Source organism: Petaurus breviceps, unplaced genomic scaffold (assembly GCF_028583685.1).
Source record: "Petaurus breviceps papuanus isolate PSGF00001 unplaced genomic scaffold, PetGlider_PUasm1.0 76, whole genome shotgun sequence".
Classification (NCBI taxonomy): domain Eukaryota; kingdom Metazoa; phylum Chordata; class Mammalia; order Diprotodontia; family Petauridae; genus Petaurus; species Petaurus breviceps.
In genome coordinates this window covers 52,587-69,403 of record NW_027186473.1, presented here as the reverse complement: position 1 = coordinate 69,403, position 16,817 = coordinate 52,587, and the positions used below count along the sequence as shown (strand labels likewise).

Here is a 16,817-nt window from a genome sequence, read left to right as displayed (position 1 = left end):
GAACAATTGGCCTGTCAGGGTTCAGTAGAATATTTTGTGGCTGGGAAGGCATAGGTTATAGAATTTTCCATTAGAAATTATGTTTATACTTGACACTTTAAGGTTTATAGAAACCTTTCATCTTTGAGGACTTTGGTGAACTGGGAAAGGAGGGACAGACAGTAGGGTGCCCGAGGTGTCAGATTTAGAGGTCCCCATCTCTCCCTTACCCCTTCCATTAACTATTTTGTAGCCAATCCTCCTGCTCCAAGATTCACTGAAGCCAAACACAAAGTGTTTTCCCTGCATCCTCAACTATGCTCTATGCCACCAACCTGGGCTTGTTCTATCAATCATGATATCACTCACAGCCTCAAAGGACAGTTTTGTTTTATTTTGTGTTGTTTTTTTCTGCCTCCAGCTTCCAAGGACCCAGAACATCCAAATGAGGGAGCAGGTGCCGAAGGATACATAAAGTGAGGAGCTCGAGAACTAAAGGGGACAGATCATAAGACCTCTATTTCAAGCCTATATATCAAACCTCTATTATGTGGGAGAGTGGGAGTTGGGGGAGGGAGATGTCTAGAACAAGAACAGGTATTAGATTCAGAACCTTTGTGTTTATGTCAGTATGGATCACAGCAATGAACGAAGGAATAAAAGCATTTATTAAGTGCTAACTACATGTCAAGCACTGTGCTGGTAATGAGTCCCATTAGGGCAAACTGGACATTTGCTGGTCATGGACACCAAAGAAGTGACAAAACAAAAATTATCAGCAGTGTAAAAGTCATGCTTATTACAGCCATTTATGTGAACAGCTTACTACTAGCTAATTACCATGCAGCACAGTAATGATTATGAACATCATTAAATGCACAACAGATTCACTTGATCGTAAGTTTTATTTGAGGAGAACTCAGTAAACAGACACTTGGCTTCTAGTTTGTCACTCACCCAAAATGATAGTCACACTCAACATAAACAGTTAACTCTTTCAGCACCAAAACCACTAGATAGGATGTTATTGTTATTTTTTTTCTAGCTATTCTCTATCTCCCCAGGTAACTTTATCTTGTAGCCCAAATGATTTACCCCAGATGTTTTCCAACTTTCTTGCACCTACTCACTGGTACCACCATACTGATTTATAGTATTTTCATCCAAATGCTTCCTGAAATCCCTATTTCTCTAAATCTTGAGGGAAAACAATTTGGGGAGGGTAATAAAAAATATGAAGTTCTCCCCTGTATCTTGAAATGCTTTTATTATCCTGGGAGCTCAAGGAGAGAGCTCCAATGAAAATAAATTTGCTCTAATTGTCATTGCAATACTATGGTAGCCCATTAGCACATAAAGAACTGAAACACTTACGGTAGTTGAGAAAAATGTAGTTAACAGTAATTAAGGTTATCAGGGGAGGTTTCTGTTTCCTGTGAAGTCCCTAAACTTCACAGTTCCTTCCTCTTAAAAAAAAAGAGAGAGAGAGAGCAAATTTTCTTTTCTTTTCAGGGCTGTTCTGATGATCACACTTGGAGTATAACTGGAAACTCATAGAGTCAACATTTATTAAGCACATATTATATGCAAGGCACGTTGGTGATAAAGGGTATTGTGTTGTGCACAATTTAAAAAAAAAACTGTTAAGGAATAGAAGTGACAACAAATTACTGGTTCCTAAAACTATAAATTATTTTGAAAGCTTTCAAGATCATTAAACTATATTTTGTTGGGGAAATTCAAAGCAAGATAGGTACTTGGGAAATTAGATGTTATAATTACTTCATTGCTCTTTTAGTTTAATTACCTGGTTTAAAAAAAAAGCCATGGTGGTAAGTGGTTTCAATAAAATTCCTGTGACATGAAGAAAAAACAAAGTCAAACTCCAAGAAAATATTTAGTATTTTTTTAAAGCAGTTTGTGTTGGTGATTAAGTGGGAGGAGGGGAATTACCAAGTGTGGAAATGAGCTACATGCAAAAGCTAAATGTTTTTCCTTTGTCTTTTTTTTTTTAAATAAAATAGTCTTTAAATATAGAGTTCTGTGGAAAAACTCAGTTCAGTATCCAAAGTTATGGTACAGTTTCTAGCAAAACCCTGAGTCCTTGCATCATTAAATAAAAGAACTAAAAGAAAGGTAGACGTAAAAAACAAACAAACAAAAACCCATCCACTTAAGGTGAAGTCATCAAAAAACGGTTCCTGTGTAGGGTGTGCTTTTAGTAAAACACCCAATGGCCAAAGTTTCTAGTGAAAAACAATGTCCAGGAGAAGAAAACCAATCTGTACAAAGTACCGGCATGGAACAGGAAATCATAAGGCCAGCCTCACAACCCCCAAACTAGTCAATGGTCTTCTGTTGGGACAAATCGTGGTGATCCATGCTGAAGGTTTAAAAGATCTTGCACTCATTAATGGAGAAGAGCTTCCTCCTGTTCCTCCTCCGAGCATGATTGACTGCAGTCCTGACAGCACACTCGAATACCTGTTGCACCCCTCGGTTGCTGAGAGCTGAGCACTCCAGGTAGCCCTTGGCCTTCACCTCCTGAGCCAGCCGTTTCCCATCCACTGAGTTTATACAGGAAGCCCTGTGGGGTCCCATTTCCCTCTGGTCAGTCTGTGTGGCCACCACCAACACTGGGGTAGAGGGCAAATTACTCCTTATCTCAGCAATCCATTTGTTTCTCAGGCTCAAAAAGGAGTTATGGTTGGCCACAGAATAGCACATGAGCACCACATCTGCCTGCTGGTAGGACAAGGGGCGTATGCTTTTGAAGGCATCATTACCTGCTGTGTCCCAAAGGCCCAGACTGATCTGGATACCATCCATGAAGACATCTACCCCGGCATTCTCATACACCGTGGGCTTGTACATTTCAGGGAATGTCTCCGATGTAAAACGTACCAAGAGAGCTGTTTTCCCTACAGCTGCATCTCCCACCAACACACACTTGATGGAATTAAGCATATTGTTGAGCCTGGTTCCCAGGTTACAATATCAGTCCTGGAGCAACATTCACGTCAGGGGGCTGGAGGAACACTCGCCATTCAGTAGCAGGGAGGATGGAAAGGCAAGGTGGGATGTCTCTTCTCACAGTCTCACCACTTTGTGGAATTCCACATCCCTTTTTAAAGTTAGGTACAGTCCATTTAATGCACAATGGATCCTAGTCTCCTTCCTAGAATAGAAACAGAAGAGAATGTTTTAATTTTCTGATCTATTTTGTCAAGACCCTGACAGTATTGACTTTGAGTCCGTTTTGCAGAGGGCGTTTTTGGACCGAACCCATAATATTATTGGTAGAGGAGAGTTGCAACAAGGAAACTCTCTCGACCTAATGGTTAGTCTTAGAGAGGTGTCTAGGGACACTGAGAGGCACCGGCAATGACGTACCAAGAGTTGCCCGGCTAGCATGTTTGAGAGGCAAGACTGGATCCCTAGCCTTCCGCACTCTGAGTGGCCAGACCCCAGCCTCTGCACCACAGAGCTTTTCTACCGAACATGGAGGAAGGCAGCGGGAACATGACAGACCATATGCGGTTTGGCCACCTCAGCCTCTGCCTTTGAGTCACTGCTCCATTTTCAGCTACGTTGCAGCAAGGCTATTGTCCCGGATCACACTTGAGCTGTCATTTCACCCCCCTCCCACCCACTGGTGGAAGCGCTGATCAGTTTTCCCACTAGTCCGCTCACACATGACCTATGAAGAAGCACGGGTTGTCTGATTTGATCTTTGAAACAGACCAGTGATCAAAGGCCAAGTCACAACTCAGATAACAACCGAAAAAGATCTGATAGAAACCGGGTGTGTGAGGCAGTTTTTTCAGATGGCAGCCTGCTTCAACTTTAAGAAGTGGGGGTGGGGTGAGAGGTGGTTGGGGCAGGGATGGGGGAGGGGAGAGGGCTGCAAAATCTCTCATTCTCAAATCAACTCTGGAGACATGTGAGAAATACAATGAACATTGTCTATTCCCTTTCATTAACCAGTTAGCCACCCCCTCCTCAGAAAGGAGAATCCTGAGAAACTAAGGAGTTGGACACAATTGACCATTTATGCTTTTCTGATACATTGATGTTTCCAGGATAAAACAAACCTTCACTGAAAGTGGGGTGGGTGAGATTCAGATGGCTTAAGAACAAAGCCAACTCAACCCTACTCCTTCTTGAACTAGTCAAGAAATAGAGCTTTCTGTCCCCTGGAGAAAGTTATTGAAGGTTTTTGATCCAAGTCAAAGAGGAAAAAAAGATCCCAAAGGACCAGTGACACAAAAGTTCTTGAACTTGAGTATCTGATTAACAAAGCTAGTATGGCATGAAAAGGCATTGATTGAGAAATCAGCAAACATTTATTAAGTATATACTATGTGTCAAGCACCACAGACACAAAATAAATAGTTCTTGCCTTCAAGGAGCTTACATCCTAATGGGGACATAATATGTGTGTCACATATATACAGGAGTATCTGAGATATTACAGGTTTGATTCCAGAATACCCAATAAAGCCAGTCACACAAATTTTTTAGTTTCCCAGTGCATATAAAAGTTATGCTTATACTAATTACACTCTATTAAGTGTATAATAGTATTCTATCTAAAAAAAGTACATAACCTTCATTTTTAAAAGCCTTATTGCTAAACAATGCTAACCACCATCTGAGCCTTCAGCCAGTCCTAATTTTTTTTTTTTTACTAGTGGAGGGTCTTGCCTTGATGCTGAGGGCTGCTGAATAGTCAGGGTGGTGGTTCCTGAAGGCTTGGGTGGCTGTGGCAATTTCTTAAAATGAGACAACAATGAAGTTTGCCACATTGATGGACTCTTCCTTTCACTTGAACTCTTAGAAATCATTGTAGGGTTATCAATTGGCCTAATTACAATATTGTTGTGTCTCAGGGAAGAGGGAGGTCTGAGGAGATGGAGAGAGATGGAAGGAGCAGCCAGTTGGTGGAGCAATCAGAACAAACATATTTATCAATTAAGTACACCATCTCATATGAGCATGGTTCGTGGCACCTCAAAACAATTACGATAGTAACGTCACAGATCACTGATCACAGATCACCATAACAGGTATAATAATAGTAATGAAAAAGTCTGAGATGTTACGAGAATTACCAAAATGTGAGACAGAGACATGATGTGAGCATACATTACTGGAAAAATGGCACCCATCGACTCACTTTAAGCAGGGTTGCCATCAATCTTCAGTTTGTAAAAAATGCAATTATCTGCAAAGCACAATAAAATGAGGTATGCTTGTATCATGTAAGTATGTGCATAATACATACAACATGAATACAAAGTGGGAGAAGTTTGAGGGGGGGAAAACATTCTATAGCATTCTATAAGAGCCATGTGTCCTTGAGAAGCAATGTGTAAACTAGATTCAATAAACATTAAAGTACCTGCCATGCATTAACTCTATGCTAGGTGCTGGTGATCACAAAAATGAAAACAAAATGACACAATACATATTGTCAAGGAATTTACATTCCAATGCGGGGGATATGGCACACACATAAACGAAACACATTTATTGGATCATATGAGATTCCTAGTATAATTTTTATAATGTGTTTGAAACATTAAAATATAATAATTACTCCTGTGAATACTAATTTTCTCTGCAAGGACCTTTCTGCCTTAGTAAATGCGCATTTAATTCTTTCCCATAGTCCCAACAAAAAAGTTAATCAAATGAAACAATAAATTTGCATGATTTATTTATTTATGGGATGGATACTACCACCCTCCTAGTCACCCATTTCACAATATCAGTGTTGGGGTGGAGCCAAGATGGAGCAACAGAAGCAGTAACTTTTCAAAGCTCCTTCGTGAATCCCATCACTAAACTTTAAAAAGTGAATCTGAATGGATTTTGGAGTGTCAGAATCCACTGGGAGACAGGGCATGGAAGAATCCAGACCAGGAAAGTGCCCTCTGGGCAGGGGGAGTACAGAGCACCGTGGGGGCTGCAGCAGCCCCGACTAGAGAGCAGACTACAGCAGAGTGAGAAGGAGCTCAAGCCAGCAGACTCACCCACCCCAAAGGTGATTCGAAGCTATCTGACCATGGGAGGGGAGGATCCATGGGAGCTGGATAAGAAAAAGCCCAGGGCCCCACAGAAAAATCACCTGCCTGATTTTCCAGGGGCCAAGATGGCAAAGTAAACTCTGGCTGCTCCAATTCCCCCTCCCACACCAAGAAAACCCAGAGATAAAAGTCCCACCCAGAGTAAAATCCTAAATTAGGGAAAATAGCCTCAGGCTTAGGAGTCACTGAGAAAGGGTGTAACTGAGGCAGCAAGGAGTCTGAAGAGAAGAGGGGGAGGGGTCCCAACAAGCCCCACCTCAACTGAACAGTAAAAGCCTGCCGAGAAGTAGCCCAAGGGCATAGAGGCAGAAATCGGAAGTGGCCAGACCACCCCTCCCCCACAGATTACTCTGTGAGTCTCAGCTTAATTCAGGGGAAACACTGAGAGTCCTGGCCTTGGACTCAATCTAGACACCCAGAGGCTACAGCACACAAAGTCAACAACCAGGCCCTTAGCTCCCAGCCTGAGAAATTAGGAAATAGGAAATTACAATGGGAAGGAAGGAAGCTGAGAAGGAGAAGGAGAAGGCAAGTAAATCAATTAGAGCTTATTATATGGATCAAAAACAACCAAATACAGAGGATGATATGGACTCTATACTCACACCTGAGACCACAGAAGGAAATATGAACTGGTCTCAAGCCCAAAAAGCATTCTTGGAGGAGCTCAAGAAAGATTTTTAAACCCAAATTAGAGAGGTAGAAGATAAATTTATATCTACAGTGACCAAATTGGAAAAAAGCCTCACTGAAGAAAACAAATACTTAAAAAGTACAATTAGTGAGCTAATTGGAGAAAATACCTCCCTAAAAAAGGACCTTCAACAACTAACCGAAGAGAATAATTCAATAAAACTTAGAATCAGTCAAACTGAAGCTCAGGACCTCTATGATGCACCAAGAGTCGATCAAACAAAACATAAACATTGAAAAATTGGAGGAAAGTGCAAAATATCTCACTGGAAAAACACAATATCATTGTTATTCTCAACTCCTAATTCTCCCTCTCCCTTCCATGTTGTAAGGTTCAAAGGAAGATAAAGGATGTAGAGCATTTTGCAAACTTAAAAGCATGATATAAACTCCAATTATTATTATGATTGTTGTTATTAGCTTATAATTACCAGGTCTTCAGCTTGGTGATGACTTCATTCTCTGAGTCTTCCATTGCCCTATTCTATAAGCATTTTTTGTACAATTATCCCTTCCACATCATGACTTTCCCCATCACAGTTTCACTATGTTGTGGTTTGGCATAAGAAATTAAATGGGAATTTTGAGAAGTTTTGTGAAAGCCACAGATGACATGAGAAGGCCAGTAGACAACATAGAAAAAGTTTTAAAACTCAGAAATGCATAAAATATATGTATAGTATTATATAATATCAACCTAAAATTTATAACAAGGTACTGTAAATACCCCATAAAAGAAAAAGAAAAAATTCAGACTTCTTCTCTGGTATGGAGGGCCAAAACATTTTAAGTTAATTTCCAGATCAAGAATACACTGGACCCCTAATCCCCCCAATGTGGCAGGGATAACTGTACAGCAATACAGGGGTGTGCTGGCAGATAGAGTGGGGTGTAGGGAAGAAATATATACCTACACTATTACGTTTAATTTGTATTATCAAAATTTTCTCAAGTCTAAATAATCAATAAAATGAAACATCAAGCTCTGATTTGTAGATTTCTGATTTCTGAAACAAGTTGGTTAGAGCTGTCTCCAGCACACCTCTGCCCTCATCCCACATACCTAATCACTTGCCAAATCTTGTCATTTTCACCTTCACAACAAAATTCCCTTCTCTCAACTTACAGAACCCCTTCACTGGGGTCCAGGTTCTTAATCTCTTCTCTTGACTATTTCCATTGTCTCCTAATTGTTTTCCCTGACACAAATTTCTCCTAACTCCAGTTCATCCTCCACACAGCTGTAAAAGTGATTTTTACAGAAGAACAGGGTCACTGCCTTACTCAAACTCCAATACTTCTCTGTGCATTTGGGGTCAAATATAAAGGCCTGTGTATACTTAGGTGGCAAAGTGATATATCACTTAAAATACTGGACTTGCAGTCTGGGAGAACCAGGATCAAATTCTACCTTTGACACTAGCTGATGCCACCAGGTCAAATCACTTCACTGCTCTGAGATTCATTTTCCTCAATTATAAAATGAGAGGGTTGGATTAGACATCATGTAGAGGTGCATAAAATCTACGATTTTATGATACAATAAAAACGTTGTCAGCCCTAATAGAATGGAAGGAAGCTCCTTGAAGGCAGGGTTGCTTTATCTTTGTCTTTGTTTAAGTTTGGTACCAAGTAGGTAATTTATGAATGTCTGTTGACTAAACTGAGTGATTGATGATCTTTGCTTATTCACTGAAAGAACTTATCAATATGGTTTACTCCCTCTAACACTGCAGATCACAGCTCATCCCAATCTGAGACAATGCAACTCATCCCCATGTCCTGTAAATCCACCCAAGAGATGTAAGCCTTCCTCTCAGTCTCTTAACATTACACAAGTACTAATGGATCATGCAGTCTATCTACACGTTATTATTCCCTCCATATAACCTTTTAAGATATCTCCTTCTAGAGGTAAAGTTGTTTAATTTTGCCTTCTATCTATTGGTTTCCTTCAGTAATTGTGTTTTTTATGATCAAGACTAATCTTTCCATTGTTTCTTGAATGATCCATTAAAGGGGACAGAAAGATAACCAGAGATAATTCCAGTGGCTTGCCATTACTTTAGGAATTCAGTGAAGCTCCCAAATCTGAAATAGGCTTCCAGAGAGGTTTCTTCAGACACAGCCTTAGGCATATTTCATGTTGTGCTCATTAAACAAACATTCAAAGTAGAGTATTGTGAAATAATGGTGTTTTAAATTATTCTCTGAAGGACTTTTTCATACCAGTCCTCAGAATTCAGATAACAGTGATGTAGATGTAGTCAAGCAGCCGTTAGTGGCTACTTTAGCAAGCATCTCAGTGTTATTTAAGTCTTCAATGAGTCTTTGTAGGTCTAACCAAAGCCAGGACTACTTCACCTCCTGTATTTAAAGTTTTATATTAGCTCCCACAAGGCATGATTTCAACAGTTTGATCCAATTTAATTCAACAATGTTCTACCAGCAAAAAGAAAAAATATGGCATGTACATAGTCTAGAAAAAAAAATGTGTTTATAGGAGAAATTCAGATATATACATTTAATCACTGTACTAATTGATTAAATGAATAAAAATAAAGATGTATTAAAAGATTACATACAAATTGAGAACAGCCTACATAGATTTAAATGTGGAAAGTTCCTTGAAGCAATTACACAACAATGGAACTCTAGAAATTCAAGGGGATACTTTGGTATAGGATGTTATGACCTCTCTACAACCAGTCAATTAATCAGCAAGCATTTCTTAAGTACTTATTTGTGCAGTGCCCTACCAGACAATCCAATGTAAATGAAAAGTACAGAAAAAACCCACCAAAAACAAACCAAAAGACCCCAACCTAAATCTTGTATAATTATAATGCCAAGGTGGGACACAGAGAAGTATTGACTATGGGTGTAGACTATTGTATATGCCATCAGAGTTTAGCTGATTTTGCTAAACTGCTTTTTTTTCTTTCTTTTTAAATTCTTTGTCACAAGGCAGGTTCTCCAGGTAAAGGAGAAGACAAATGTTCCAAAATGAAGGTGATATAAAAACAAAAGATATCAATAAAAATTTTATATTTTGATCAATAAAGTGATTTTAATTTTTATTGGTCAATTAAAATTTTAAATCATTAATTATTAATATGAACTTGTCTTCTGTAAGAGCAAAATGAGAATTATTTGATAAGAATAAGGGAAATCCTCATAAAACCAGCAAAATCCAAACAGTTGAGAAATGCGTGCTCCAATGAAGAAAAAGTTACTTGAATCTAAATATAATTCTGGAGTCATAAATTCAGATTCCTCAGCACAAGGTTTAAATAGCACCTAACAGATTACCCAGCACGGAGCTCAGGGAGGGCTTATAGCCTAAGGGTAACACAGTCAAGAAATTAACCAAGCTTCAGGAGTATGGTTAGGGTAGGAGTGGCCAATGAGTGTTCAACATATGACACTCCTTGGTTAGGAGATATTCTCTTTAACAGGGGTTTTCAAAAGAACTAAATCATTGGAGGTATTTCAAAAGAAATCATTATCTAGTTATGCTGAGCTTCTTATAGAACTGTAGTATGACTATATGAGTAATGAAAAGCCTCTGCTTTACCATGTAATCCATATCTCTGCTCTAAGACTTGCTACCCAGGATTTAATAAGTTTTAAAATGCAGCATTTCTCTCTCTTCTTCAAAACAGATCAATTTTCTTTCCCTTTCTTCAATTATTCCTGATCATAGACAGGACTCTCTAAGTATGGTGTCACACACACACCATACACACACACACACACACACACACACGAACAATAGTAGAACTGATTGCAAGTGTTTAACTTTCAAAGTCTTTTTCTACCACTGCAAAATGAAACAATCATACACATGGCTAAGATTAACTGTATTTCTTAGGGAATAAAATATTCTCATTCATTTACTTTTTGGTTAAGTAAGTATTTCTAAGCAAAAAAAAGTGTTTTTTTATTTCTCTTTTAATTACTGCATTGAAAATCTTTCTAATAGGGAAACAACTAAAGAAATTATGCTGCTTGAATATAATGGAATATTGCTATATTATAAGAAACAATAACTGAAGAATTCAGAGAAGCATGAGACAACTGATATGAACTGATGTTGGGAAGTAAACTTCAGGAGAACTTGATACAATAACATTACTAGAAAGAGAAAATAAATATAAAACTACATACTCTATAATTATAATAATCAATAAGCTTGATCCTATAGAAGAGTTGAGAAAATGCAACCCTCTTCCTTCTTTTCAGAAGCAGGGGGACTATGACTAAGGAACATTTCATACATTACCAATAAAAGTTTTTTAAGAAAATGGAAATATATTCCTAGACCATTCCTAGCTTAATAAGTAAAGTATAATGAATACAAGTGAATCTTTGATTATTCTAGATCATGACATACACAGAATTCTAGATATCCATTCTCATTATATAAAAATATACCTGCAGGTGTGGAAAATGCAAATATATTTCACTTTAAGTCATGAATCTTATTCTGAAAAAAAAAATAAGGCAATATTTGGGAAAAAAACAAAAGGGAAGCTTAGCATACCCAGACCTATGCTGAGTGGGGAGGAGGGCTAAGTTGGACTAATCTCAGATACCAGGCCAAAGACATTAGTGAGGAGCTGGACAAGTTATGTCTCAGTGATGGAAGTTGTTGTAAAATAACTTTGGGTGGGAAAATTCAAAAGACAGTAGATTTGTAATAGTGATTAGTTTGAATGGCTAATATGGAAATATGTTTCTCAGGGATGGCAGAGAGGTCAGAGAGAGGGAGAGTTTAGAACTCAAAATTTTAAAAATTCATTGTTAAAAAAATTTACATTTAATCAAAAATATTTAATGAAATAAATAAAAATAATTTTTAAAAAATAGTGATTAGAGGGGCGGCCAGGTAGCACAGCGAGTAAGAGCACTAGCTCCAGTGTCCGGATGATCTGGGGATTGAATCCGGACTCAGCTACTTAGCACCACACCCAGAAATAACTGGCCTTGTAACCTTGAGCAAGTTACTTAACCCTGATTGCTTTTAAAAAATTAATTAATTAATTGATTTTTTAAAAAATAGTAATTAGGCTGAATGTTTCCCTAGGGCATACCCAGAAAGATCTGTTGATTTATAGGTTTGTTTTTTGAGGAAGAATATGTTTTTAAAATAATTGTAATTGGGATATAGGAATCCATCTTGCCCTGTAAGAAAATAAAGGTGGTATGTGAGGGATATAAGAGAAGACAGATTGGGGGAAGGGATACTCAGTATACTTTCCATCTTGGGTTGGGGGGGTAGGAAAGAAACGAGGAGAAAATGTATAACTCAAAATCTTGTGGAAATGAATGCTGAAAACTTAAAAAAAATCCTAAAAAAATGGGGATAATAAAAAAATAAATAATAAATGTTATTGTAAACCCCTGTTTGCTTGTAATTTATATTTCATATTCACATAGTACTTTACAGCTATGCCTGGTGGTTCATGATTGTAATTCCTGCTTCTGGTGAAGTCAAAGTTGGTGGGTCACTTGAGCTAAAGTTTGAAGCAGAGCTAAAACCAGTGGAGTATATGATGTACAAAGTCCGACACGAACGTGATGAGTCACCAGGATGCCCAAGGAGGGGTAAACTGACCCAGAAAGGAAAGGGAACAAGCAAGCCATAGCTCCCAACACATTAGTAAAGGGATCAGGCCTGTAGAGCTGCCACAGCCTTTCTAGCCTGAGCAAGATAGGAACACCAAGGCTTAAAAACTAACAAGCAAAAACCTCATACAGTACTTAACATATTACAACCCAGGGCAATATATAATGTGAGTTATGGATGAAGAAGCTAGCTTATGGGACTCAGCAAAATAGAAGAATGGGGATTCAAACCCATGGTCTCTCATCTCAGTGTTTAGTACAATGCCTGGAACATAGTAGTTATTTTATAAGTGTTTATTGATTGATTAATTCAAGTCCAGCACTTGCTCCACCACACCATACCACTCCCTTTGTCCCCAAAAATAGAACTTTGAAGAAAAAATTCATTTGGTTGTAGCAGAAAGAGCAAAAAAGTAGGAGGCAGGAAATAATGATTCTATTCTCAATCCCTCCCTCTCCTCACTTTCCCTGTTAGTTCAGACAGATCACTTAAAACTTCTCTGCATTTTTTATCTGATTTGTAAAATGGGCATAAGATCTGATAGAGCTTACCAACCTTACATTGGGTTCTAGGTATCCTCAGCCTTGAAATGCTCTCTCTTCTCACCTTCTCCTCCTAGTTTGCCAACCTATCCTAAGACACAGCTCAGATTATGCCTTCTGATGGAGACCTTTCCAACTCTGCTCAGCTACAAGTGCTTCCCCAATGAAATTACCTTCATCTACTATGTGAGCATATATGTGTATATGTATAAACATATATACATAATATATACACACAGAGGGACACACACAAACAGATACACATAGAGAAAGAAAGAGTATATTTCTTATATACTGCATTTTATGTAAGTGGTAGAATAGGCTCCACATGTGTAGAGAGGACCCATATTTGGTGGTAGAGAATGGTCTGCCATTGTTTGGCTCAAAGAGAAACAAAACAGACATCCCGAACCTTTTTTCTTCCCACCTTTTCCAAGGAAGACTTTCATTCCTGCCAGGAGGAAAAGCAGATAGTTGGAACTGGAGGCCACCACTCTGCTCTCCTCAGAGGGAGAGGGAGTACCAGACTAGAATTATGTCTATCTGCTCCCTTAAATATTATTTGTCTAGGGGATATGATTGGGTTTGAGTTAACTTTTTATTGCTTTGTCATTTGGAGGCAAGGGGAACCCAAAGCTCTATATCCAAGGCTTGATCCCTTTCCTACCTAATACCAGTACCACAATGAGCACATGGGCAATAGCAAAGAAGCTCATTTATACAAGTCCTAGGGAAGCGGAGTCAGAAAAAGTATGCACAAGAGAATATATACCAGACAATTCAGACTGAAGAAACTCTCCCATTGAGAGTAAAATAAGTCGGCAGAGAGAGAGGGTCCTGGATCTCACCCAAGGAGAAACTCCCTGAAGTCTCTAGTGTAGGAAGCTGGGGATAGGGACATGCTGGAGACTGCCAGTTCCTCTCATATCTTCCTAGTCTCTTCCTTCAGCAACCTGAAGTGGGGTTGACCTCTTCCATCTTCTCTCTCGAAGCTAGAAGCCAGAAGCACCCAAATCATGAGTTCCCAAAGAAGGACAACTAAGAGCCAGAGGTCTCCATCCCTTTACAATTCCACCCTATCCCTCACAAAGGGCAAGGCCTTCATCTGTGCCAAGAAGAAGAGAGTCCCATACCAATCAGCCTTGGGGAGGGGTTACAATGATATATGCATGCTGTCTTTCCCATTGGAATGCAAGGTCCTTAGAGGTAGGACCCACATTTTTACCTTTCTCTGTATTTCTATTGCCACGCAGTCGCACACATTAAAAAATGCTTGTTGGCTAAATAACAGCTATAATACCTTAAATTTCTGTGACATTATATGCTTTCAAAACAGTGTCATCCAACATCTTATTTGATTGACACTTAGCAATTTTCTAACTGTGGGCTAAGCTATTTAAACTCTGATCCTTCTGAGCCTCAGTTTCTCATCAATAAAATATAGGTAATAATAATATGTTGTAAAAAAAAAAAAAGGAACTTTGTAAATAGGAAGGCACTACGGGAATGTGAGAAATTATTACTTTATTATTATCGTTGGTCCTTACAAAAAAGGTATAAAAGTCCTTTCTAACCAGAAATACTAGAAAATAAATGTAAAGTGTTAGCACTATTTAAAAAAAAATTTTTAATTGCGATTATGCATTGTTGGTTCTGACTGGCTGGATCCTGGTTAATTGAGGTTTTTGCCAGAGTATGTACAACTGGAATAACAATTCTGATATAATCCTTGGCAGTCTTGCTAAGACACGCCAACAGCACATTGTGCAGCAAGTATGTCTAGGGTTGGTTCATCAGTTCACAAAGAGTAAATCCAAGTGTCAATCTATTTCCAGGAGTTTTGGACAGGGTCCAATACTGACAGCAGCCAATTAATTATTTTATTTTATTTTTGGAGGGCAATTGGGGTTAAGCGACTTGCCCAAGGTCACATGACTAGTTTTTGTGTTGTGTCTGAGGCCGAATTTGAACTTAGGTCCTCCTGACTCCAGGGCCAGTGCTCTATTCACCGAGCCACCTAGCCACCCCTAAGTAATTCTTTAGAGGAATTAATTCTACCCTAAAAATCATGCCCATTCATGCTACAAGGAAACTATCACATCACTCACCATTAATTTCTGTATCAGCTGTTTTCATATTAGGCTTTTTCTAGCTGTTTAGCAATAAGCTTGTAACTGTAGACCCTGTGGGGTAGGCCGGAGGTTGGGGGTAGGGAAGGGCATTGTTTATTTTGTTTTGAAATATTAGCAGTCCTAACAGGTATTAAATTTATTGAGCAAGAGTGTATAATAAATGTGAATTTTTCATTTTCCATGGTCAGTATTTGCATAAATGTGTGCATTATTAACTACCCTTATTACTGTTTATGTAGTAGTCATCATTTCCACAATATTGAGGAAACAATACCTTTGTCTAACATTTCTGGAATAAGGCATTTTGAGGTAAGGCATAAATTCAACTTACTGGCTTACTGGATTCACATTTTACCAATTTAAATTTCAATCTTTCTTAATGTACATATACATGGTTTACAGAATTGTGATCAAGTGTATAGACTATCTTTTGATCTGCTTATTACATGAACATTGTTTCATTTATTAATACATTCCATATACTTGCCAATTTCAACAGTTGTATGTATAGTATCCCGTATACACATGCATATATACATATATGTATATGTGTGTGTATGTGTGTAATTCCATCCTAAGGAAGGCAGAATAAATATTTTTAGTGGAAATAGTCTTGGACCAGAATCAGGAGACCTGGATTCTGATCCCTACCGTGACACTCTCTATCTGTGAGACTTTAGTTACTTGCCTTTTCTGGGATTTGGTTTCTTCATCTATAAAATGAAAGGTCTGGGAACCAAGACTACAAAGACCACAGTAACATAAAGGAAAACAGCAAGGACCTGTGACAATGACTCCAAACAAATATGGTGGAACATATGTCCCTTCTCTTGGCTGAGGTAGTGGACTCTATATGTGAACTGAGGCATGTGGCATCAGATGTGGCTAAGAAGATACTTTGTTTTGCAGATGGATAAGGGAGACAAGGTTACTGGGAAATAAAAGTGAGATAGATAGATACATACATACATACATAGACAGACAGATAAATAGATAGATGCATTTTAAATATCAATAAACATTTTAATGCTTTTAAAATTAAAAAAAGAAAAGGTTAGAAGACATGATTTTTAAGGTCTCTTTCATTCTATGATGCTATGTGTCAAAATAAGTTTGCTTAACCTTTCAGCGGAGCAATTGGGAGATTTCCAATCATTCACAATTATCAGTAGTGTGAAAAGTACCTTTTTTCCCCCTTTGTGGTTATTTCCTGGGGTATATTCCCTGAAGTGGAATTACTGAGTCATAGGGTATGGACATTGTGTGTAGCTCTCACTGTATGTTGACAATATGCTCTCCTCTGCAGAGTTAAAGAAGCTTTCTGAGAGAGGCTCCCACTGTGATGGAAATATTACTCTCTCCTACGCCCGGCAGGGAACCTCTCCATCCTCTGTGGGGACCCGGGGGAGAGAGCATTCAGGGTGTGAGTCAACAGAAAAGAGGGAACCACTCAGGGAATAAACATTAGTCAGGGACAGAGTGAGAAAGCCTCCAGAAAGTAAAAGCCTGTGTTTTCAAGAAGCAGTTTGAGGAAAAAGTCTGTGAAGATGAAGAATATCCACCAGTGCCTGCCTCTGGGGGACAGCTAGGTGATACAGCGGATGGACCACTGGACCTGGAATCAGGAAGACCTGAGTTCAAATGTGGCTTCAGATACTCAACCCCAGGCAAGTCACTTAAACCTGTTTGCCTCAATTTCCTCATCTGTAAAATGAGTTGGAGAAGGAAATGGTGAATCACTCTAATA

The 16,817-nt window shown here is 38.7% G+C and overlaps 1 protein-coding gene across 2 annotated transcripts in view; it reads right to left on the bottom strand.

The window, feature by feature from the left end:
• Positions 1–865: 865 nt before the first annotated feature.
• RHOH (ras homolog family member H) overlaps positions 866–16,817 on the bottom strand; it is a 40,212-nt gene continuing 24,260 nt past the window's right edge. The window contains exons 2-3 of one of the 2 annotated variants that reach the window (XM_069105103.1): positions 13,711–13,930; positions 866–3,157 (exon numbers count right to left, since the gene is read on the bottom strand). In XM_069105103.1, the coding sequence (XP_068961204.1) occupies positions 2,371–2,946 (576 nt within the window). In that variant the 5' untranslated portion in view covers positions 2,947–3,157; positions 13,711–13,930 and the 3' untranslated portion in view covers positions 866–2,370. The remainder of the gene's footprint in view (positions 3,158–13,710; positions 13,931–16,817) is intronic. The other variant, XM_069105102.1, reaches the window with a different exon arrangement.